A 25,009-nucleotide genomic window follows, 5' to 3' on the forward strand; every position below is an offset into this window, starting at 1 on the left:
ATCGTGTTGTTTTTAAGAGGCTTTATGAATAAAGTTGATTGGACTACATGCATTTGAAAATGCATTTTACTTACTAAAGACAAACCTGAAAACAAAACACCTATAGACAAGCTGTGCATCTGCAGGCAGCTGCAAAGCTAAATAAAAAGTGACGCTTAAATAAATACACCGTAGAACAACTTTGTGTACACTGCTGCTGCGTCTGTTTGTACACCAACTATTCTGAAGTTTCTCTGCTTCTCCAGGTCACTGTAATCTTAAAAACTGAAATAGTATTCAACTGGGCTCCTTTTGGAGGTCCATCAGTTGCATCCCATTTCACCTGCCTGAATAGGAATTTCTCATTTCACGATTCAGTTTGAATTGAATAATCCTTCTCACATCCATCAATGCGTGCAGGATTTACTGTTTCATTAGAAAGGTGAGGATGGGATTTTAGCCAATTGTATGTAGATGGAAAGACCCTTGAAGAAAATAAAACAGAAAGAAGTCATTATTCAAGATTAAGCTTTTATTTAGCAACAATAGAAATCAGTTTAATACCCAAAAGAGAGACATCAGAAAAACTAAAACATATTCATGTAGCAGCTATCAGAAAAGAAAAGAAATGTTCAGTGCTTGACCGTGAAGGAGGTAAGGCTTGCATAGTTATAGTTATGCACATGCATTTCTGATGATGGATTGCAGTCATCTATGCACTTAGTAATAGGAATAACACCAGTTGTACTACTCTATAGCTATACCTTCACACACAAAGAATATCTATAAGAGAAGAACCAGTGTCCCTGCATCGCTATAGTGAGGAGTAAAGTACAATAGACCATTAATCTTTATACACGTCTATACAGCTCATAGCTACAGGTGTAATTGTAATTTGTCATTCTACCCAAAGTCAGACTGTCGTAGATTTGGTCATCGTTTCTTACTTAAGATTTAATTTAGCTGACACTTTCCTGGAATATTTCTAAACACAGATTTACAATCGATTATAGTTGCATTTTTGAAGAAGCAATGAGGTAAATTTCTAACACAGTCAGTCAAACACTAATATATCTGCACTGTACTAGAGAAGCAAACAAGGCAAACGTACCCAAATCATCTACTTTAAACCTCTGCACTGCATCATAGTATGCATGCACAGGTATCTATCCATGTGAAAGCCGTGTCTAGACAACACCACAAGCTCCATCCTTGCTGCTCAGAGCACGACGTCTCCTCACGCCACTGACATGAGTAGGAATTATGGACAGACCAACAGTTAAACTGGTAAAAACTCCATCAAATATGTAATATTACTAAAATACATTCTACTTGTACCAACACATGCTAATATCTCAAGTAGGTGGTCATGAACCATGATAAATAAGGATGACTATTTTGTGCTTTATTAATCAAACAGATCAAACAATTACAGTAAGTGCTTCTTGGTTCAGTGTTTCACTGCTTTTAAAAACATGTATTTTAATAATTATGTACCTTGAATTGAACCCCAGACATTACCTGTTGTTCTACACTGAACCCATGGTGTTGTTGCTTATGCTGAAAGTACAGTCCCAGGTGCAGCAGCAGAAGTTCAAAGGTGGTGACGGAAATCCACGTACCATCTCTGCATGTTTTTACATTTAGTAGATATCAGGCTGCTGAGTGTAATTCCTGTCCCAGTAACCTTTCAAGTAGATCCAGTCCTGAGCTTTGTTGTGTGGGTTCGATCCCTGTTGAAACCACCTGAAGGATTTAAAAAAGAAAAATTAAGATTGATTCAATATAAGCAACTAGCTTCAGCAGTAGCACAGACAAACAAAGAAAACAAACAAACATCCAATCACAACACACGCAGCTGTTCATTTTTTCCTGAGGAGGGTAGTGTAGAGCAGCACTTCACATCAGAGTAAACCATAGTCGGAGATTAAAACGAGGCTTAAAACCAAACCTTGGGCCAAGTGCAGCACTCCTTCTCAGTTATGGTGAAGGGAGATGCACAGTTCATAACAGCAGGGGAGGAAGTGAGTTTAAGCAGATCCATTGTTGGCAAGTGACCAACAACATAAACCAGTACTTTCACTGACTAACCTTGTTTTCCAGTCGTCTGTTGATTTGGAGCGATTTTTACGGGCCGCCCGCTGTTTTTCCTCAAGTCTCTTCTTTTCCGCACTAGCCACATCTACAACACATGGATACGGAGAAATCAGTGCTGCGAGAGATGGAACGAAGCTGTAGCGGTATAGCAGAAACTCAAGTCAAGGCCACACTCTGTACCTATGTCTCCTTTCTCCATGGCACAAATATCAGGTCTGAGGCGACTGTCTGTGTGAGGAAGGACTCCCTCCATACTCTTGTCCAGCTCATTTAGCTGCATGGCGAACGTGGAGAAGGCATAGAACTGCAAGAGAGGAGACTAACTTAGGTCAAAAACTGCAACGTTTTCCTGCCCTGTAAGTCTTCTCATAATGTACCTTGGCTGAGTTCTCTGGTCGAGGTGTTATCTTCCAGATGAGCTCACTGCCCGGGATGACCTGGACCGTCTCAGCCTGAGGGGGAGGCATCTCTTCTGGCTCCTCATCAACACTACTTTGAGACTGCTGCAAACACACATGCAATTTCCCTTGTGGGATTAATAAAATACCTATTCATCGATCCATCTTACAAAATGATGTAATACTCCAGTTTTTGTAGTATTACAAATGGGAAAAATAGACCATAATTTGTAGGGATCAGCTCAGCACATCATTAAACCGCTGTAACAAAGTAAAAGCATCATGATACACGTGCTGAACCAAGATCATTAGCTGAAACACAGGACGATGAAAGGAGGACATTCATCTGAGTGAAGGACTGTATCACTAAGCAGAGTGTGACTGCTAATGAAGTGGCAGTTTGATTTCAACATCTTGCATCAAAAACGAGTGTAACAAGATACAAGGTAGTCGTGCTGCATCAGGAAGCCTTGAACAGATGTACAAGCTCTTCATGAGAGACACGAACAAGCTGCAGTGTAGCAGATCAGATTCACAGAGGCATCATGTCAGAGCTGGCACAGACTGCTCCACAGTCCTCGTGGAATATCAGAAGTCTAAGGCCAGATGTTTTACACTGAGGAAAATGTGGGTGTTTTTTTGTTTAACTGTAGTGGTAAGCAGTTTACCTCCTGAAGGACTGGAGAGCTAGCCCAGACATCTAGACTAATTGCTAGTAAATTCAAATTTGCACAGCAGAGTAAAGCGCAGCATGAAGAGTCGATCCAGTCGAGTGCTCGCTAAGTCTCGCGTCACGTGACAACCTTATCACCTCACATTGCGATTTCAAAATCACGTTTTATGATATTGCGAGACTGTCAACCCGAGGCTTTTTGCAAGGCACCAGTGAGGAATAGGGAAGGTGTGTTGCACCTTGCTTTTTTGCAAGTGGAGCTGTGAATTGAGTCTCCTCATTGTTAAGAATTAAACAAAGGCCCCTGTATGCTTTAGCATCAGAGAGCTGTACTGCATTTTCCAAATTATTTTTCTCAATACACCTGCAAAGCCCCTCTCTCAACATAAAAGGAGTCAGTCTGAGACAGAATATTTACTGGTAGCTTTTTCTGTTTATTGTGGTGAGTATAAACGGATAACTATTCACATTTTTATTGACTTTCTTACAAGTGGCGAAAGATTTCAAAATCAAAGAGAGATAAAGGCAACTTTGAAAGCAGTAAAAATGACTACCTCTTTGTTGCTCTTTTTCTCTTCTGAATTCTTTTTATCCGTCTTCTTGTGGGCATCAAAAGCAGCGGTGTCAACTACATAGAGGCATTCAGTCCATTTGCCGTATATCGCACAGAGCTTCTTTTTGCTGCAAATATAGAAAGAACAAAGGGTAATGAGTCAGCGTAATGCCATCGGAACAAGAACTGTTGGACACATAAAAATCCTCACATCATGCAACATATAAAAACAATCATTTTTTGAACAAACTTAATAAGACAAATGCTACCTTTTGTCCAAAATATATCCTTCAACTTTATGAAGCTCTTTTCCAAAGAGACCACATCGTTTGAACGTCATGCAGCATCTCTCGCCAGTTCTGAAACAGAAAAACAGCCTGTTTGCCAATTTTTTTTCCACTTTTCTCACTCTGTAAGCTGAAGTTCTCAAACATTCATTATCCTGCTGAAACTCTGCCATTGTGATGGCAACTGTCCCAGTTTTGCTCCCACTATCAATAAGCTGAATTTCAAAGTAGACCACCATTTCTATACAGAGCAGATTTAAAAAAAGAAAAAAGAGAAACTAGCTTTGCAACCAAGTGTTTCCGCATGCAAAGGCTCTAGAAAAAGCGGCCTTGCGTATGTACACATACACTACAAAGAGAGGAGTTCTTTTACTTGTGATTGATCACTTCAACGTTTCCATACTGCTCAATCCAAAGCTGACCAACAATGACGTTATGGACACAGCAAGTGGGGTTTGTCCAGGTGTAGGCTTCATTATATCTGCAGAGATTGCAAACAGTGAGGACAAGGATACGTAAAATGATGACAGAGAAGAAATTTGTCCGTGAACTCACTTGGGAAGCTCCAGTGTGATGATTCCTTTGGGCTCAGCTTCTATGCTCTTTCCCCAGAACTTCAGTTTGGGATATATGGAACCATGGAAGTAAAAATCCTCATTGAGGCCCTCGGCATGAAAGGCACTGATCGGAGGGTGATGGCTTACTTGCTCTGACATCCATTTGAAGCCCAAATCATCCCTGGTGGAGGACGAGGATATGATTACAACAGAAAGTTCACCTAAAAATACACGTGAGCTCTAAACGTAAATGGTTTAGAGTATTGATCGTACCGGATCAGCTCATATGTCTCCCCCAGCAGCGGGTTGAAGGGCTTTCCTGTTCTCTCCCACTGTGACGCCACAGCTGACACAGCAAATGCTGCAACACACTACAGAGCATCATTTTATCACAACCAGATCACAGATAACTAGTCCGACATTTGTGACAGGGTTACACCGCTTCATTAAAAAAATAAATACAAAAAATAAGTAAACTTAATTGGTAAAAAATGTAATACATTTAGAACTAAAAACCGGATTGAGATATGACTTTACCTTCATCCTCTCAACAGAGTCTGTGGTGGCATTTGCCTGGTGGATGAGGTAGGTGTGCTCCATGTATTCTGTAAGCCGTTGGAGGAAACTCAGAGGCTCATTAAATGCCACAGGCATGGCAATCTTTGATAACTCCTAAGAAAAAGAAGAGTTGAAAATTATAAAACACGTCAGAAGAGCACAGACCACCAGCTTGGAACTGGGTTTTGCATTTCTCTTTGAGTTACCTGCTCATTAGAGAAAAGTCAAACATCAAATACACTTCACTGCCACAGACAAGAACCACATCTTTATTTGGATGCACTGCACATCCATGTGAATGAGATAATAGTTTGACTTAATTTCTTTTATTCTAACTGGTCTTTATCCCCTGCATGTGTTAATTATACACAAAAAAAATTAACAGGATCTATGTTGTATATTACCATAATTGATAAAGCCTTTACCTGCGTAAAATTAACAACTATAAAATCTTTCTTCGTTTTTTTAAATCAGTTTTGCCGTTATTAAAGAGCCTACTTTCAAACTCTTTAATAGAGATGACTTTGCTTCAATATCAAATTAAAAGCAACATGGAAAACGACAGTCTGTGAAAAGCTGCTCTGTTCTCACCATGCCAATGCATTTTTTCAGGATACTCCAGACGCTCACATCATTCCTGGAAAACATGGGAGACGGCAGAGACGTTCTGCAGGAAGACAACATAAAAAGAAAGAGAATTTTTTCATTGTATATTTTGTGTCAGCTATAATCTATACCACAAAAACATATACAAGTATTAGATACGGCCCCTTTGCACCGTCTCGAAAGCTCTTTCACAAAACGCCAGCCTTTATCGGCAGACAGAAGTGATGTCTGCTTGAGACACCCCAAGAGGCTGACGAAACCCCCTACCTACTAGTACATTTTCATTTGCAACCATTAAACTTCTGTCAGTTATATCTGACATCCACATTACTCAGACAGTTGTGACCATCCAAAATGGAAAAAGGAGGAAATATTTTCATGTGCTGCAAACCCTGTTTCAGTTTATAAATGCAATTATTGCAGTGTAACGGGCAAAACCGACATTTTCAAACCAATTCATTTAATGATCTGGTCTTCCAGATGCATCAATCCTACATCATTCTACCATCACCAGAAAATAACATGCCTCATCAAAACAACAACAATGAGACAGATCAGCGAGCACTGCAATAGAAGGAGAAAATCCACACAATTACAATTACTGTACAAGCAGTCTGCAGCACAGGTTACTTCTAATAATAATAATATTATTATTATTATTAGGTTACTTCTAGCAGAGTTTCCAGTCTGCTTGCACTTGTGCATACATCCCTACTGAGCATGGATGGTTGTTTCACCTCATATCATATTGTTACCACCATGAATGCATATTGCACACATGTGAATGTGGATTGTTTTTTTTTTTTTTTTTAAAGTAGTCTTAATTTGGGTCAAACACATTTTCTTGCTCCCTGTAGCAACCTCCCAGACAGCAGGACCAGCTAATGGACTAGCAAAAGGCTACTGCTCAAAGAACAAACCAACACTTCAATCGTCAAATCCCTGATATCCACATGGGATACTCTACAAACAGCAATTGAAGTAGATTTCATGTTTCAAGCACATCAAACTCTGACTATGGGAACACTTTTATACTTGCCATATCCACCACATATCGGACAGCAACTCTAATAAACGTTTAAAATATCTCAGACATGGACTGCTGTCATATGTTAAGATGATCCATTACTCACATCCAGTGTCAAGATATTACCACTTCCCAAATGTCAAGTCCAAACACTGGTTCTGTCTTTATCACAATATTGTATTGATACATAGTGTTGTATTTTAATTCTGAATATTGTACTGATCGTCCCTGCAACTACATTTCAAGTCCTAAAACCATTTGTATTTTATCTCAGAATACTGCATTGATATACCCTTCAACCTTATTGTAAGTCCTAGAATTGTTTCAGCAGTCTGTATATTTCATTATACCATTCATGAGCCATAGCGTGACTCACCATACCCAAGACAGTTCAGTGTCCCTAACTTCTTCAATCTCTACCGACTGTACTCCAATGCTAATTGTTTCATCCAGCCATCCCTCCATCTTCCTCTGCTTATCAGTTACCGGGTTGCGGGGCAGCAGTTTTAGCAGAGATGCCCAGACTTACTCCAGACACTTCCTGCAGCTATTCCGAGGCGAGTCCGAGACGTTCCCAGGCCAGTTGAGAGACATAGTCTCTCCAGTGTGTTCTGGGTCTTCCCCGGGGTCTCCTCCCGGAGGGACATGCCTGGAACACCTCCCTAAGGAGGCGTCCAGGAGGATCCGATACAGATGCCCAAGCCACCTCAGCTGACTCCTCTCAATGTGAAGGAGCAGCGGCTCGACTCCGAGCCCCTCCCGGGTGACCGAACTCCTCACCCTATCTCTAAGGGAGCGTCCAGCCACCCTGCGGAGGAAACTCATCTCGGCCGCTTGTATCCACGAACTTGTCCTTTCGTTCATTACCCAAAGTTCATGACCATAGGTGAGGGTAGGAGCTTAGAATAGCCTTTCGACTCAGCTCTTTCTTCACCATGACGGTCCGGTACATCGACCGCATAACTGCGGACCCAGCACCAATCCGTCTGTCAATCTCACCCTCCATCTTTCCCTCACTCGTGAACAAGACCCTGAGATATTTAAACTCCTCCACTTGAGGCAGGACTTCTCCACCTACGTGGCCAAGCCAACCTTTAGCGGTGGAGAACCATGGCCTCGGTTTTGGAGGTGCTGATTCTCATCCCTGCCGCGTCGCACTCGGCTTCAAACCGCCCCAGCAGGCTGATCTGAAGAACCCAACAGGACAGTATCTGCGAAAAGCAGAGATGAAATCCTGTGGTTTCCCAAACCGGATCTCCTCCGGCCCCTGGTTACGCTTAGAAATCCTGTCCATAAAAATTATGAACAGGACCGGTGACAAAGGGCAGCCCTGCCGGAGTCCAACATGCACCGGGAACAAGTCTGACTTACTGCAGGCAATGCAAACCAAACTCCTGCTCCGATCATATAGAGACCGGACAGCCCTTAATAGAGGGCCCCGGACTCCATACTCAGCGAGCGCCCTCCACAGAGTACCCCAAGGTACGCGGTCAAATGCCTTCTTTAGATCCACGAAGCACATGTGGACTGGTTGGGCAAATTCCCATGAACCCGCAAGCACCCTGCGGAGGGTGTAGAGCTGCTCCAGTGTTCCAGTGTTCCTCCTGAATCCGAGGTTCGACTATCGGCCAAATTCTCCTCTCCAGTATCCTGGCATAGACTTTCCCAGGGAGGCTAGGATGATCCCCCTATAGTTGGAACACACTCTTTTTTTTTCAAAAAAATCTAATTGTTTCATGTTGTAGTTAACTAAGAAGTTCTGGTGGCCATACTGGTGAAAGCTCTAAAAGGTGGTCCACCCAACTTACTGGCCAGTTTTACATGAGGAAACTGCTGACCCGTGGGACAAGTTGTGCTTGGATGTCAGTTCAATTCGTAGTATAGTCTCAGTAGAGGACATATGACATATGGAAGGACAAATGAGCGGCTTCTAGAAGGGATACGGCTTTGCATCTTCCCCAGAAGAGTATCGAGTCTGGGCTTCATCCCTACATAAACAGATGAATGGTTTCAGTCGGTCATCAACGTTCCCCATATGGGAAAATAGGAAACCTAAAACTGAAAGAGAATTTTAAAAGAAGTAAAAACAAATCCTGTTTCTCTGAAATATTAAAAAGATCATCCTTAATTAGAGTGAGGAAGCGGTCTGTTTAAAGAGAAGAGAAAATGTTTAGTCAGGTTCTCATTGAAAGAGGAAGTCTTTCTACCTCCTGAGGCAGTTTGTAGAGGAAAACGCCCCAAATGTGCCAAATAACTTGCTCTTGTCAGAAGCTAGATTAATTTCTATTTGGTCAGTTACATATGAACTTCCACTACCTAAAAACCACAGAGCAGACAGTGTTGCTTCACCCATGATTTGGGAAACAAGGTAATCTGATACTTGTTAATGAGCTTCCTTTGGTCCACTCAGGATGCATGGCTGATTTTTAAGACTCGCTTTAAACCCTTTTACTGAAAAAAGCTTATGCATAATGAAGTTTCTATACCATCATTTTAAATGATAGACATTTCTGCTTCACCAGATACAGTCATTACCGTGGCTCTTCCTACTGTTGAGTCATGCTGACATCTGTCGTATTGACTGTTTTACAGGTAAACTAGCTAGAGGCAGATGGTGTTCCTGTTGAAAAAAATGAGTGCTGAAGCAGCCACACACACACACACACACGCACACACACACACACGCACACACACACACACACACACACACACACACACACACACACACACACACACACACACACACACACACTTCAGCTGAATAAACAGTGATGTACGGCGTGAGGAGGGGTTTGCTCCATCTGTACATGAAATGGAGCAGTGATGCATAGGCGATTTACCTCTGGCCTAGTTTTTGTTCCAGTTCCCTTTACTACAATATGTATTTAAGCATAGCCAGCTTACTCTCTTTTAAAAGTAAGCTAATAAGGCATTTTTATTTTACACATTTTATCTACAATAGATACTTTTTCTGACTTGTAGTCTCTGTGATTATTACCATTTTTGCCAGAAGGTCTTAATTTATACCAGAATAACAACTGAAACACTGAGTAATATTCACAACCCTTTCTTAGAAAAACACATTAAAAACATTTACATTTGTAATCAGACCTTCATTGCTCAGCAGAAACTACTGAAACATAAGCCCACCAGCATGAAAGGTAGGAGGTTTTATACATGTGAGAATCTGAATACCGTACTTTAAAAGACGATATTTCTCACAGCCGATACAGTCTATGGTAACATCATTAATGCATGTATGAAATACAACAGTCGTTGATTCTGAGATAGGCAACAGTGGTACCTCTAAGAAAAACAGACCAAACTGAGGTTTCAATGACAAGTAATTTCTAATAAAACAAACACCTCACATATCCTTAATGCTCAACACAAACAAGCCTACACATACATAGACAAAGATATCCAGCCATCAAACAAGGCAGCCAGCCAGTACGAGCCAAATTATTTATGAATCTCTTGTTGGATCATCAAAGAAGAGGCTATGAAAAGAAAAAAAAATGTTCATAAGAAAAAAAAAGAAAAAAGTGCAAATGACTGTTCACTTAGAGAGCTGGAGCTCAGGAAAAACAAAAACAGACTATTCTCTGTGGATCAGGTGCTCAAGCACAAACAGCCGACTACAACAACAGAGTGGAGTGGAAAGGTTTGCATCTCATTACATGCAGCTCGGCCTACAGGATTACCCTCCTGCTGAGAGAAGTCAGCAGCATATCAAAGACAAGCAAAGCATCTTCATAATAAAGTTGTATTCTTCTGAATCCAGCTGGGATGATCACCTTAAACAAAGTCCTTAATACAACTGGTCAGGTAGTCTGCATGCACATATCCGTAGAGTCACCAAAAAACGATTTGCACATAATTTAAGCCAGTAAATAAGCACAGCATCATAACCAGAGCATGTCCCACCTGCGCTTCTTGACACCATTGCACTGGGCTGGTTGGTTGCCATGGTTATCCTCTCCTGACATACCGGCAGCCCCCCTGTGAGCGTGAGGATGGCGGAGGCTTTTGAGAAGGGAGGTATCTCTTCCCTCGTCCTCTTCGTAACTGGCCACAGACAGGAAACCGCTCACAGAGAGCTCCGAGTCAGACTCTGTGGAATGATGACATGTGTTGAACGTTGGGTTGTGACAAACAAACGCATATTGCTGCTTTAAAAAAAAAAAAATCCTGCTTAATTGAGGTCCTGGCTCTGCTGCCTCATCAGTGTACACTCTGAAAACAAACACTTATACTTGGGTTCCTCTCCAGCCCTTTCACTCCTCCCAGCTGCTGGCCAAACCCCACCTGAGGATTGTGTTCCAATGAGAGGCCAGACAGAGGTTTAATTTCCTCCAACACTGTTTGCACAGTGCCTGCTGGATGCTACTCCTCCCCTACACAGCACTTACAGCAACATTAAAGGTGTTGTCACATACACCAAGCAGAAGGAAACGCTGTCGTAATCATGCACTATAAAAATGATATATGTGGTATACAGTGCAATGAGTAAGGTTGCATCATTAAAAAAGCGGAATAAGCTATATGCGAAGGCTTTTTTTTTTTTTTTTTTTTTTTAACACGGGAAGTGAACACTGAACTAACCAGATATAATAAAAAAGGCACATGTTTATGTAATGGTAACACATATAACAAAGAGAAACCTGTGGGCCTCTGCAATAACACAGCGGAGCATAGATAAGGACGAAGACAAAAAAATCTATTTAATATTCACGTTTACTGGAGCAGTGACCACATTAATTGTTAGAGAATTGATGGGCCCTTGTGAGGGAGGAGACCCCAGAGCCCAATGGACTGACCCATCCTGAGATCTGGATCCCACCCCCTGAAAAGCGTCTTGATATTGTCTTACCCTTCATTAGAATACATTTACATAAAATACATTTGCAATTATACGAGGATAAAGACTTGTTATACAGGCTCAAAATCTTATTATGATGTCTCAGCTTTAACATTTGTGGAATTTGATTATTAAATAATATGCTCCTGATTTCTGCCCAAGCTCATGGAGACCTCAAGTTAATCCAGGTTGCCATTTAGCTTGCTCAACATACTTAAGTTTCTTATTTTTAGAGTTTCTGGATTATAAAAGGTTCATATGTACAGAGGGTTGAATTATGCATGAAGTGTAAGCAAAAAACAGAAATAGATTTATCCATCTGTCATTCTGACCGTGGGTTAAAGCCCCACATTTATAGAGATGGTACTGTTGCTCAAAAATCTAAGCAGGCCTTTGATTTCTCCATCACATGTAAGCACCAGATGGATGTGAGGTTAAGGTGTCATCTCTTGTCACCATGGCAGCAGATGAGTCAGGAAGTGAGGATAGCACTGCTTCGTCTACAAGCTCAAATTGGTGAAGAACAGACTCTTAGCAAGCTAGTTACAGTTTAGCTGAATGGTTTTTCAAAGGTTTTTTTGTCACAAGGCATGTTGTCAAATACTAAGAAAAAGAGATTACTGTAATTTAGGTCAGACTGAGGAATCCTTGTGTTACAGCAGAGGCATGCAAAATGTAATCAAATGACTTCCAAAAACTTAAATCACTTAAAAATAATAGAAAAAGCCAAGTATAGACAGAACAAGTTAAAAGAACAGAGTACAATTCATTGTTGACAAGAATAATTACTTGCAACTGTTACCAGTTAAGTCTGCATGCATAAAAATGAAGCCTGCATCATATTCTTATGATTTATAAATCACATTAATTAAATAAGAGACTTAATGAGACTGTGGTTAGAATGTTATTGCATCCTTATTATGAACAGTACTGGAGGAAAGAAAAGGGGGTCATAAGAACAGATTAGAGGAAATGAGGCGGCAGACGAAAGAAAAGAGCCCGAGAGGTATAGTGGAGGAAGGTTTCAAATGATAAGACACAATTAAGACAGTTTGTAGTAGTTTCATGTGTACAATGTGGCAAATTAAATCATCATCCATAAAAAGACAAGGATCAGTCTTTTTCAGGCTCTTATGCGAAAAACTAATTCAGGTTTTGAAACTAGTGCAGGAGGCCGTTGCCATCTGAAATGCTGTGTTTCTTTTTTAAATAAAGATGCTTAAAATGATTGGCCACCCACATGATTGAGCCATCAACACATAATTAGGTGTGTAACCTGATACTATAAAAGTACTTCATGCTAAGCACATTTCGTAGCCTAAAAAGGACACCATCACATCATTATGAGATTCCCTAAAATCCCTGTACTTGATGAGCTGGCTATTTAATATTAAACCGTTGACTATTAATTGTCATCTGGGGGACTGCTGACCTGACAGAGCATCATAGAAGTCATCTTCAGTGAGGGTGCCGAGAGTGGACGATCTGCTCCTATTCAAGGAACGCTTGAGTTCGTGGTGCTCAGTTGCCAGAGTCTGCAGAGCTTCCGTCAGAGCTTTGTTCTTCTCTTCTTCCTGTTCGACCTTCAGACACCAAACCTGTAAGCACAGGGCCAGCAGGCAGATAAAACACACAGCAGAGAGCAAAAGAATCTGCTCATCCAACATTTTTCTCCACAACATTCATTTGTGCGGTACAACACTTCGTGCAAATATGTGATTGGCATTTGACATAAAAGTATTAATGTGCTTGTTCAGCTGCCACTACGTGTACATCTCTGGTGCAGATGAGAGGTCATTGTTCTAATCCTCCGCGCAGATCTGGTTTCTTTCACGTGGAACTATACACCCCAGTCTCAGAGAGGTCTGTAACGAAGGATTGGGTGTCCCTTCAGAGGAACCTGAGCCAGGTCACTGTGGGATAGGACAGATCAACGTTTCCTGTCGTCTGCTGCTGATGAGCTTCACACGCTTATTAAACCAAAGTGACAAAACTAAACAAATGGCGGAGGGTGACACTAAAATGATAAAAGATATTTGCCTCGACAGTAATGTTCTCGTAAAAAAAAAATTATCTTTTTTTTTTTTCAAATCCTCTGTTTAGAAATTACTTGGATTATAAAACAGTCAAAATAATACAATCAAATTCACCCAGTGTCATCTTAGGGAAAACATAAAATCAGTGAAAGACAAGATGGTTCATCCAAGATTGCGAATCAGGATCAGTCTTTAATTGAAATTTAAAAAGTTCAGCCTCATCCCTTACTTTGCAATAGTTGGTCAGTTATAACATCAAGGAAAAACTGGTGTGTATGTGTTTTAAATGAATGTTTAATTTTCAAATTTAATACATAAATAAAAAAAGAAGCATGATTTTAAATCTATAAGCGACTGCCTCAGATAACTTTTTGATGAGATCATTGACACAAAAACACAAGTCAGTGGAAATCCAGGTATCTTCTGCTGATCATTCTCTCTGGATGGGATGGCCACTTAAATGTTGCTTGTCCAGCCATCTGGAATGAATATTGATTTGAACCAATCAGCAAATGGTAAGCCAGAGCCCCTCTACTGCCAATGTCCTGTTAAGTACAGAGGTTAAACAAAAAAAAACCTGCAAATACCAACATTATCCAAAAATACAGATGATCTATGTGCATGGAGTTTCCATGCTATAGCAAAATTCGGTTGCAACTGTAGCAACCAAATTTTTTTTAGATTAGAGCATTAGAGCTTCCCTTCACATTTGGTTCAAGAAATATCTGATTAATACGTTCATACTTAGTCTATACCATTTTGTCAACTCCACATGCAGCCTCTTTATGTTGTTTGGACTGACCCCCCCCCCCAACCCTATAAGCTAATTGAATAAATATACAAAATATATATATATTTTCAAGTTTCAGAAGCATCTTTTATATGCACGATGACTTCAATCATGTCCCCGTGTAGCTGTCCATGTTGACGCTCCTTGTCCCAGGCACTTGGCACAAGAGCCCATCCACTTTGTTGTGTAACTATCCCAGCCAGCTCTTTCATTCTCGCTGCTCCCTCTCGCCTGGGCACAAACAGCGCTATTTTAAGCCTACCCGAGGCTCTGTGCTGTCGCTGGAGCCTGAGAGGGATGCTCCTCCTTGGCAAACACCCCAAAGTGTTGAGATTTTAATTTGCTCTCAGCTGAGGCGAAAGCATATCTTGGAGGCAAAAATTATTATAGCACTAATTAAAATTATTATACATCTAAATGCTAATCAATGTATGGTGTCTGGGAGGTAAAATACAAAACAAAACTACACTGAATTACCTTTGGAGCATACTATACTTTTACATCCTTGACTAAGAGATCAGAATTCAAAAAGAGTAGGAGTGCTACACTTTAACCTTTCTGAAAAGAGAGATGTCAATGTAGGGAGAAATGCTGTGGCAATGACTGAGATCCATGCTTTCCTTCACCGCCATGGGTTAAAAGGGCAATCAGCTTTTTTTTTTTACAGATGGCAGGAAGGAATTAATTTTATTGTCCCATTTTCACAGCCACACAAACTTGCAGATCTGCTTATCAGTCTCACCACTAAATCTCACCACTAAAGTGCTTTCAGACTGCAAACCTCTGTTTATTTCCTTGACAGGTGTGGAACCAAACTGCCAGACAAACCTGAAGAAATGTTGGTGCATATAAATATGCAACTTGTCAAAACACATAGCAGGGTTTCTGCCTGGGGGTTGTTTATTTTCAGCTCCATCTTTATAAGACCGTTCTAAAGAGGCAAAGTTAGTAGTACACATCTCTCCACTAAAATAACCACAAATTTACCAACCAGTCACGCTGTACCCTGCCTGTAGAGTATAAACGTGGCACTCTATCTGCAGCAGATGCTGAAATGGGTCACATCGAAAAGTGCTATGGGGCAATACTCTAATTGCTGCAAAACCCTTTGAACTGTGCATTGCATTTTTCCTTTCTACCCTTATTCCAGATGTCAAAGTTAAAGTACATCACTGCATGACTGCCACTGTGGCATGTCTCCTTGAAAACAAATGTGTGAGTGTCACAAACAGAGGCATCTGAGGTAAGACAATGAAAATGTGGGATTAGACTTAATACTGCTTAATACTGGCAATCTCAGCACTGCATGAAATGTAATCCAGTTAGTACACATGTAGAAAAAAGATTAGTATGAGACTGTTGGAAGCCACATGCTTCACAGATATTTCTTCCATATTAATTTACTGGTAATTAATTCAGTGACCTTTGTTTTGGGTTTTCAGTGCATTTCGGGTCAGAAGAGTGTATAGACATTTGTCAGCCTTGGCGTGTTAAGAAGGCCTGATTAATCCCTGCACAGGGACAGTTGCTCTTGACATCATGTAGTCAGTGTATATTGACAAAGACAAGATTACAAAAAAGGGTAGCTGCATTTCACTGTAGCTGATGCAACATTAAGTAAGTTTTCTACACCCGATTTAAAACTCTACAAGTGCACATTAAGTTAGTAACTGCATCTCCTATCCATAAGCTTCCTATGTGAAATTTGAGCCTTTTTAATGGTTTTATAAGACAGCTGGCAGGTATGCTGTGCTACATTTAACAATGTGAAGGATGGTATTTTAAAAGGATGAAAATAAATAAATTGGTACTGATATAACCTATTGTACAAAAAGCAAACAAAAACCAGCTATGATCCACAGTAATCTTTACTTTAAAACCTTATCTTGAAAAATTACGTTAGACAGCGTCGCATCTGTGTTCTTACTTGTGCACCATCCATTACTGTTTAAAGAAGTGCAGTGAACAGCGTAGTATTCAGCATCACTTCAAACACACAATTTAATCACACTAAATTCAAGTTGTTAAATCCATAAAATGTGACCTCAGCATGCTGGATGAATAACTCTCACTTGTGCCCACGCTTCAGACACATCAAGTCAAAAATACACCATAACAGTTCAACGTTCAACTTAAATAAAACCAGCAAGAATCAGAATATAGCAAACACAGTTTACCTGCAAATAATTTTAAAGGAAAGGTGAGGATCGAATAATAAAAGTTAAATCTCGTACCTGGGCAGATACTGGATGAAAGTACTGTCACTGGCTCTCTTTTTCTTCAGTGCTCGGAAGCTCTGGCATGAAGAAGTGTCCCTCCGGGTGTGTTTTTACCACGGACTGAGGGTGAGTACATGTATCTCCAGTGAAGACTGAATATGCAAGCGCTCGAGTTCCCTCGCTCAGTGCACGCACAGCCTTTCCCCAAAGCAGGAGCGCGTGGATCCAAGTCTGGCGGTTTCACTGTGTGTATGTGTGTGTGTGTGTGTGTGTGTGTGTGTGTGTGTGCAGCGTCTACACTGATCTGCGAGCCGAGTGCAGACGTAAGCATAAAAGCGGATCTCTGCTGTGTCCTTCCTACAGACATGCCAGTGATTACCACACCGTTCCCAGGTTCCCCATCCCAATCTTCTCCACCAAGACAGGTGGGCAGGGACATGTAAGCGCACACATTTTAAATCCAACTAATATGGGGGAGCTAACGTAAGGGGGAGGGGCATGGGAATTTTGTAACCATTCAGTATAATCCATTTATCCAATAAGAGAACAGCATGTGGGGGAAGTAATGGAAGCATTGATATGAGGATTCATAAATTATCAGTTAGCTGCAGCAAATCTAAAAGTCTAGCACCAATTCACATCAAGTGCAGGACTCAAGGAGCTTCTATACAGCTTGATCTGATCGTCATTTCAACATTGAGCGTTTTTGACTAAATATACTGAATAAGATTTACCTTTGCAGATGTCTTATATGTGTGACCAAACAAAAATGATTTGGTAGAAGACCATAGACATTGCAATTCCCACATATGTTATGGTGTTACTTTTAGACAACAGAAAACATGATGGTTTTCCTTACCTCCTCTTGTTGTGCCAATAGGTCAAGGCATAGCTGAAGGGCGGCACAAGTTTCACGGGAAAGTTCACTCGTCTCTTTGGCTTTCACAAGAAGAGGTGCTGCCAATGCTTTCAATAAAAAAAATGAATATATATATATTTTTTAACTATTTTGTTTGGAGATATCTTAGAAATTTATAAAAAGCAATTTAGTACATTAATTTTAAAAGGTCCAAAACTCAAAAAGCATGATATGTTCTCTTTAAATCTGGAAGTTATCAAAATATTTGATAATTATTCACTTTTTTTTTTTAAATCTCAGAAAATGTCTGGACACTAAATTGACTGCATGGATTTTTCCAACACTTACCAAAGTTTTCCTCATTCTTCACCATGGATTGAAATATTGACACCTCACTCTCCAATTTCTGCTGGCAGGCCTTGGCAGTCTGCAGCAGCACAGAGCAGAGAGACGCTTGAGCAGTGGAAACAGTTTTCAGTTTAACAAAACACATGTGAAGGAAATTATTGGAAGCAAGCAGGAAGCACGCACACATTTTATTTTGTATGAGGAAAAGTCATGAAATGAATGCTGATTTTAATGTTTATGCATTAAAATCTGCAGCATTTACATATTTTGATATTAGAGGCAAGAGCTGCATTTCAATTACAGGAATCTTTTCCAAGAAGTAGGGTCTTTGAGGATCACAACACCAACCAATATGCTAGCATGACTAACATTTCTCTACTTACCTGAAAAGCTTCTGTTGTGTTCCCCATTTCCAAAGTACTATCTCCAATGGCATCACAAATGTTCTGGTCTTGGTAGGAGTGACAACTACTGTAAGCTGCATGTTCCTCCAACGCATCCAACCACCTCTAAGCAGATAAATCCCAGTAATCTTTATAAAAATTCTCAACTCGTGTGGATACAGTTGCAGAGACTGTTTTGTTTTACCAATCTAGAAGTTGTTCATCTCACTTTTCTCTTTGCTAATGAGTTCATCTTGGAGGCGACCTTGAAATTATGAACAGTGTCATCAAAACATCTGAGCATGAAGAAGCAATGATCCCATGGTTTAATCTGCAACGAGGAAAATAAGGTTGCGTTTGCTGCACTAACTATAAAACATCATGTCACAAGATGGGAGTGATCACAGCTGAGGGAAGTTTTGACTGGAAACCATTGTACACTTATCAGAGCTGATAAATCTCAATTGTCTGGTACTTACTGTGCAAAAGGCTTGTGAGAGAGATTTACAGCCCTGTTTTCTAACACCTGCCCATGCATCAGCTCTTAGAAGAAAAAAAGAGCACAAAGCTATCAATTATGTTGTGTTACACAGTAATTTGGGAACAATGGTACCAGTGCTCACTTCCAGCTGTGCAGCTGACACGGTATGTGATTTAAACATGACTTTCAAAGACAATAAAATGTATAATTGTAAATGTATGTTGTACCTTTTAAATTTAGAGATAGAGAGAAAAAAAAAGGAAAGAAAATAATGTTAGCTCACTGTCTGGGATACCAGGAAATGGTTCCATTTTCAATTACCACCCAGTGGGATCGCCATCCAAGAAAGCGTGAGCTCTGCCAAAGAAACAAGAACACATAAGCTTGTGCAGTAAAAGTAAAACATACACATAAACAAAAGTTTCCAAACAACTTCAAAACACTTTAGAACTTCCTCTCTGCTTTTGCCCTTTTGTTTTGGCGTCAGGAATCTCCTGCTTTCACTGGAGGAGTCTGTACCCCTGCATTGAGTGGATGAGTAGCAGGGATGAGAATCAGTACGCCCAAATCAGGAGTGCTTGATTCTCAGTCAGAGAAGGGTAGAATCCCCTCTCCGGGTCTGGAGCGAGGCGCTGAATCAAATGGAGGGGCTCAAGCATCATGTGGTCTGGTTCACGAGTAAGGGAAGAATGAAGCGGGAGATCAACAAGCATCCCTGCAGACGCTGTGGCATCTGCAGTAATGCCGACTCTGTACCAGTGTGCTGTGGTGAAGAGAGAACTGAGCTAAAATGCAAGACTCTCTGCTTACCAGTCAATCTGCTCCTACTCTCACCTGTGGTCACAAATTGTAGGTCGTGACCAAAGAATGAGATTGAAGGTGCAGGCAGCTAGAGAAAGTGTCTACTGGAGGGATTGTGAGAATCTGACCCATTTAATTAGAGGTATTTTAAAATGGTCCGTCATCCCGGAGATATATATATATATATACATATATATATATATATATATATATATATATATATATATATATATATATATATATATATACACACACACACACACACACACACACACACACACACACACACACACACACACACACACACACACACACACACACACACACACACACACACACACACACACACACACACACACACACACACACACACACACACACACACACACATACATATAATAATAATAATACCAAATCAAAAGTTTCAGGTAGAAAAGGTACTTCATAAAGAACATTAATTTGAACTTTTTTTTGTCAACTCATTTAGACCTAAAGATTTGTTTAAAGCAGTGCAAACTTATGTCTGAACTGTCATTTTAGCTCACGCCACCTGTTAAGTACCTTATATCAGTCAATCAATCAAATGTAATTTATAAAACACTTTTCATACATATATTAAGCAAAATGCTTTACATGTTTAAAAAAAAAAAATTGTACAATTTAAAAAGTTAAAGCAAACTCCCCCCCACATACACACAACAGGATAATTAAAATGTAGAGTTAATCAGTGATATCAGTGATTCTCAACGTAGTGGGTCAGGAATCTAAAGTGGGTGACGGGACCATTTTCATGGGTCAACTCTATGGTAAAGCTACATATTTGAGTCTTCTTAGAGCTGCTTCTCAATTGTTGCACTTTGTATTTCATGTACTTTGAAAGAAAACATTGGGCTGTTAAAAATGGCCATCGCTGAAATGTTTTGACTGTTATGCCAACTTTATGTGCAAAGCTTGTTCAAGTGACTGGTTTTACTGGTACAGTCCTTGTTGGATGCTGAATGAGTGTGCTATTGGCTCTGCCATGATGTCCACGGTGAGATAGTTTCATCATCTCTCATGTGTGATGTAATGCTGTAAGCGATTTGCAGTTGTTGCATGAGACAACCAGAATCGGAGTCTATCGTCATTTTGGTTGGTTCTTGCTGATAGCAGGACGGAAGACGACATCAGTGGACGACACTCCCAAAATTCCTTCAAGTAAAATTGACACTGATATTTTAACACGGAAAAAGATTTTTGTGGTGCATAAAAGAAAAGAAAAGAAAAAGAGACTTAGCTGAGAATGTAAAACTTTAAACTTCCTTCTGAAATCATATTTCTCAAGCTTTCTTCTCATTGACAAAAGCATGCCATGCACACAGTACATCTACTAAAGTAGGTTAAACTGTAAAACTGTTGAAAGTATGTGTATGACTAAGTGACATCTAGTGGTGGAATTCAAAACCAACTAAATTATGCTCGCCCCTTTGAAGCATCTTCTGGAAGAAATGATCCTTCACACAAAAGTAAAAGGAAAAAAAGAATCTTTGACTTATGAGAGTCAGCAGGGCTTGATTACATGGTGGGCTCTGTTAGTACTGGAGAGTTATGAGATGTAAGTGACTTTTTCTAAACTAATGAAAGCATTGTTATCATTTCCATGTAATTCTACACTAATAAAAGTATATATAATAATAATTTTAGTTATTAATATTATATTGCAGCTCTACAAATAGATTAATATTCTGGAGCTTTGAATAACAAGGAGAAAAACAAAATAAAATAAAAAAATTGTATCAATAGCGTGTCACTCAGCAGGACAATGTTGATAGAGGGTTCAGGGAACAAGAAAAAGCCCAAATCTATCAGCCAACCTCCAGACCCCACTGATTCTAATCCAGCCAAAGACCCTCAAGATGTGCCAAGACAAGCCTGGCACATGGAGGCCCCACACTGCAACCACCCCTCTGCCTGGAAGCTGCTGTAATGGAAGATGAGTGTTTATCACCAAATATGTAAGGGTTATAGACAGAAACAAAGATTGTATGATTTATTAACAGTGGATAAGAATACAGCTGAACATCTGTTTACCTTCCAAAGAGGACCTTCAACCCTCTGCACCCCACCGCTCACATCCTAAGGGGAATAAACATATCTGTAATTTGTGCACAGACACAGCTGAGCAAAAATTATACCTTTGATTAAACTAGAAACAACAAACTCCACAGTTTCAAATCGGATTTGAGGTGTATACAAGCTCAGTCTGTAAATGTTCTTCATTTTCACAGTGACTACGCAAAACGCTGCGTCAGCCTGATCAGTCATCCGAGAAATAGCAAAGACTGTTAATGTATGAAACCTCTCTCCACATTTAACTAAGCTCAAGTGAAAGAGAAAAGAAAATGCTGAAAATTAGTTGTCTCTGCATATTGTTAAATACCATGTTCCAAAAGAGAGAGAGAAAAAAACCAAAAACCTTTTCATAAACAAACCTGTTACATCAGAAGAAAACTGGAGAAATGGTTTAGTCTCACCTTATCTTTATAAACTCCTAGAATCTGTTTCAGATCATCAGTACAAGCCAGATCCAATGCTGTCTGATCTGCAAAATGATCAGTCACACAAACAATTTACTACAAATGCTTAGACAATACTTCAGAAACAACATATTGCACGTAGTGCTCACTATATGATGAACGCCATACCATTATTGTTCTTGGTATTAGGACAGGCTCCAGCTTTGAGCAGCCTGATAATGCACTGCTTCTGCCCTCTGTAGGCTGCATTGTGTAAAGGTGTATTTCCGACCGAATCCCTGCAGTGGATATCTGGAGGCTTTTTTGTACTGAGCTGCAAGACAGAAGTAAGGTAAACCACAAGAAACAATGACTCTGTAAAAGGAAATACTACAAACCCAGAGCGTCTGTCTTACTACTACAACTATTAATACTGTCAGTTAGCGGACGCTTTTATCCAAAGCGATTTTCATCTGAAATAATAAGTCAAGGAAAAATATTACTAATTTTACCCTGAAAAGTACGCACTGGTCTGCAAACCTTACAGACAACTTACATTTTTATTCTGTTTAGGGGTCAAAGTCCCTTATAAAGCATCATATCAGTGAGACTGTGCAACTATCAAACTGTGTTAGATTTCAGTGCAAATATGCTTGTGCATGTGGCATAAACATGTTTAGCCTATTTTTTTTTTAAAAGACAGGCTCCCTTAAAGTGTAATATTTACTCCCAAAGTTCTAAAAAAGGATGCATGCAAACCAAATTAGACAGAGTAGACACGTCCCCCTCTCTGGCAGCTTCCAAAAGCTTTTCCTCCTGCCGTCTCATCTCCCTTCTCTCAGCAGCTGCACAAACCAAACAGAAATTGGAGGAGAAAAAAAATAAAAAAAATATATATAAAAAAAAAATATACAGTATGTGTGTGTTTCTGTTTGTGAATAAACAATTATAATCCATACCCTCCAGCATGGTAATAATTTCATCATCCTCTGTGACATCTTTTGGGATTTGAGCTGTTCCATTGATTATGCTTGCACAGGCATCGTACCGAAGCAGCAACAGAACAATCTCCTTAAGGGTCCAAAGAGAGAAAAAGGGTGCACTTTTGACCATCACTTGTCATCAGTTAGTGATGTTACTGACCGTTGTTCCATGGAGAACAACTTTTGCTTTAAACCATGCTTTCTGCAACATGTTCAATGCGGAGAGCATCTCCTCTGAATGCATAAATGAATGCATACCTTTCTTCCAGTAGATGCTGCCTTGTGTAAGGGGGTGTCACCCATGTTATCTTGCAAATTGACACTGACCCCTGCCTGCAAATGTAATGCTTACAGTGAAATTGATCTGGTTGCAGGGACTTATTGTACAGAATATACAATACATACAAGGTCAAACCTTCAGTAACGCCTCCACAACATCCCTGTGTCCCAAATTGCTGGCCAAATGGAGAGATGTCCAGCCTGAAGTGGTTTTAGACCTTGCTGTAGTACGGTAAATAAAAAGGGGGAAAATATCACTCTCTCAGCTAAATCTCAAGGGATGCCGGCAGTGTAATAGCTCTTTTTTTCTGTCTACTTACATCTGCAGTTGATATTGAGAGAACTGCTTTCATCCATCCTGGACTGAAGCAACTTTTCAATGTGAGGACTACTGCCTTCTTTAGCATAAAGAAGCAGCAGGTCCTCCTGCGTATCTTCCTCCTTCATGGCTGAAAGTCAACAATGTGGTTAATCTGTGGAATGTTTAGGATATGGAAATTAAAGAGTGCAGTACATACCAAATATTTAGATGCTCATATTGTATGAGTGTGTATGTAAGCGTCAGAACTTAAATACGATAATTATAAGATAATACGTTTTCAATATACAAAAAGTATATGGAATGTTTTTCTTTTGATGTAGCCTACTGCTCTGTATCGGTATATGTAGGAGCTGACAGAAATTGATTATAAACGGGTGGGCAAGCTAAGCTTCAGCCTACACCTTTTCGGTCTTGTTTTGTTTAATTTGGTTTTAGCATTAACTTCATCTTTATTTGTTGTTTTCTTTTCTTTCATTTCTTTTGTATTTGAATTCTTAATTTGGAAATGACCGAAATAAACAGACAAACAACAGACGTCCACCACATTTAAGGCAAATTAACAGCTTTACGAATGAATGACTATTATCAACGGAATAAAACACTCATATTTGACAATTTAAGCCTTTAAGTTACACGTTTTAGGCTAGTATTACGGCTATTTACTAATACTTAAACTTAAGTGTATCCGGTTATTAACGACTGCAAATAAGACCAACTGTGAAACGCTCCAACCGGTAAAGGTTTTAGACGTTAAACGTTGTCACTGACAGTTCAGACCGAGATTACAAATTCAGACTCAAACGTAAACTCTGAACTCACCGGACTTTCAGAAACCCTGGATTGTAGTTTCGGCAAACACTCCACGCGTGAATGTGAAATACGACCTGAGCAGTCAATCAGCGGCCACGTGGTCGAGCAGCTGTTGGTCTGAGCAGGGACGTAAACACAGCAGAGGACTCACACTCAGCTCTTCATGTATAACTCACTCATAGTTCCATACATGACTTATTGTGTGGAGCAGGCCCGGTTCTACGAGGGTGCATAAGCATTGCACCCTCAGTTTATGTGTTTGCATGCTCAGTTGAAAAGACGAAAAGAAAACTGACAAATGCGCACGCGTTAAGCCTGATTTATGGTTCCGCGTTAAATCGACGGCGTAGACCCACGGCGTAGGCCTACGCCCGTACGTTCGCGTGCCGGCGTATCCTACGCCGTAAGCTCTGCGTTGGTGCAACGCGGAACCATAAATCAGTCAGTGTCATTCACTCATCTGCGTCCAGCAGTTACCTGCACCAGCAAGACGCTGCTCTCTGCTGCTCGTTAACACAAAGTAACCATGGATATTCGGAAATGGTTCAAGCACAACCACGCCAGCAAGTTTATATTTATGGTTATATTTATTTTTGTTATTTATTTT

General features: G+C 40.1%; 1 protein-coding gene across 1 annotated transcript; it reads right to left on the minus strand.

Annotated features, from left to right (window-relative positions):
- Positions 1-490: 490 nt before the first annotated feature.
- On the minus strand, positions 491-23,732 carry LOC133452742 (oxysterol-binding protein-related protein 1-like). The gene is made up of 27 exons (XM_061732343.1): positions 23,591-23,732; positions 23,407-23,492; positions 23,250-23,324; positions 22,968-23,079; positions 22,768-22,853; positions 22,198-22,342; positions 22,027-22,094; positions 21,584-21,628; positions 18,996-19,069; positions 18,711-18,774; positions 18,461-18,562; positions 18,232-18,357; positions 17,849-17,927; positions 17,501-17,607; positions 13,029-13,194; positions 10,663-10,849; positions 5,694-5,769; positions 5,082-5,216; positions 4,818-4,915; positions 4,543-4,725; positions 4,361-4,468; positions 3,970-4,059; positions 3,702-3,828; positions 2,454-2,579; positions 2,257-2,380; positions 2,071-2,161; positions 491-1,725 (listed from the first exon to the last, which is right to left on the minus strand). Exons 1-27 carry the CDS (start codon positions 23,715-23,717, stop codon positions 1,623-1,625), a joined length of 2,910 nt encoding a protein of 969 aa, XP_061588327.1. The 5' UTR covers positions 23,718-23,732; the 3' UTR covers positions 491-1,622.
- Positions 23,733-25,009: the final 1,277 nt, after the last annotated feature.

Source organism: Cololabis saira, chromosome 10 (genome assembly GCF_033807715.1).
Source record: "Cololabis saira isolate AMF1-May2022 chromosome 10, fColSai1.1, whole genome shotgun sequence".
NCBI lineage: Eukaryota > Metazoa > Chordata > Actinopteri > Beloniformes > Belonidae > Cololabis > Cololabis saira.

Bases quoted from the DNA above. Each gene is read 5' to 3' on its own strand.
- LOC133452742 (XM_061732343.1), bottom strand. From the start codon at position 23,717: ATGAAGGAGGAAGATACGCAGGAGGACCTGCTGCTTCTTTATGCTAAA. The intron at 22,095-22,197 runs GTATGGCGTTCA...ATCATTTTGCAG, and splicing joins TAATACCAAGAACAATAATG to ATCAGACAGCATTGGATCTG. The intron at 21,629-22,026 runs GTGAGACTAAAC...TATTCCCCTTAG, and splicing joins TAGGAGTTTATAAAGATAAG to GATGTGAGCGGTGGGGTGCA.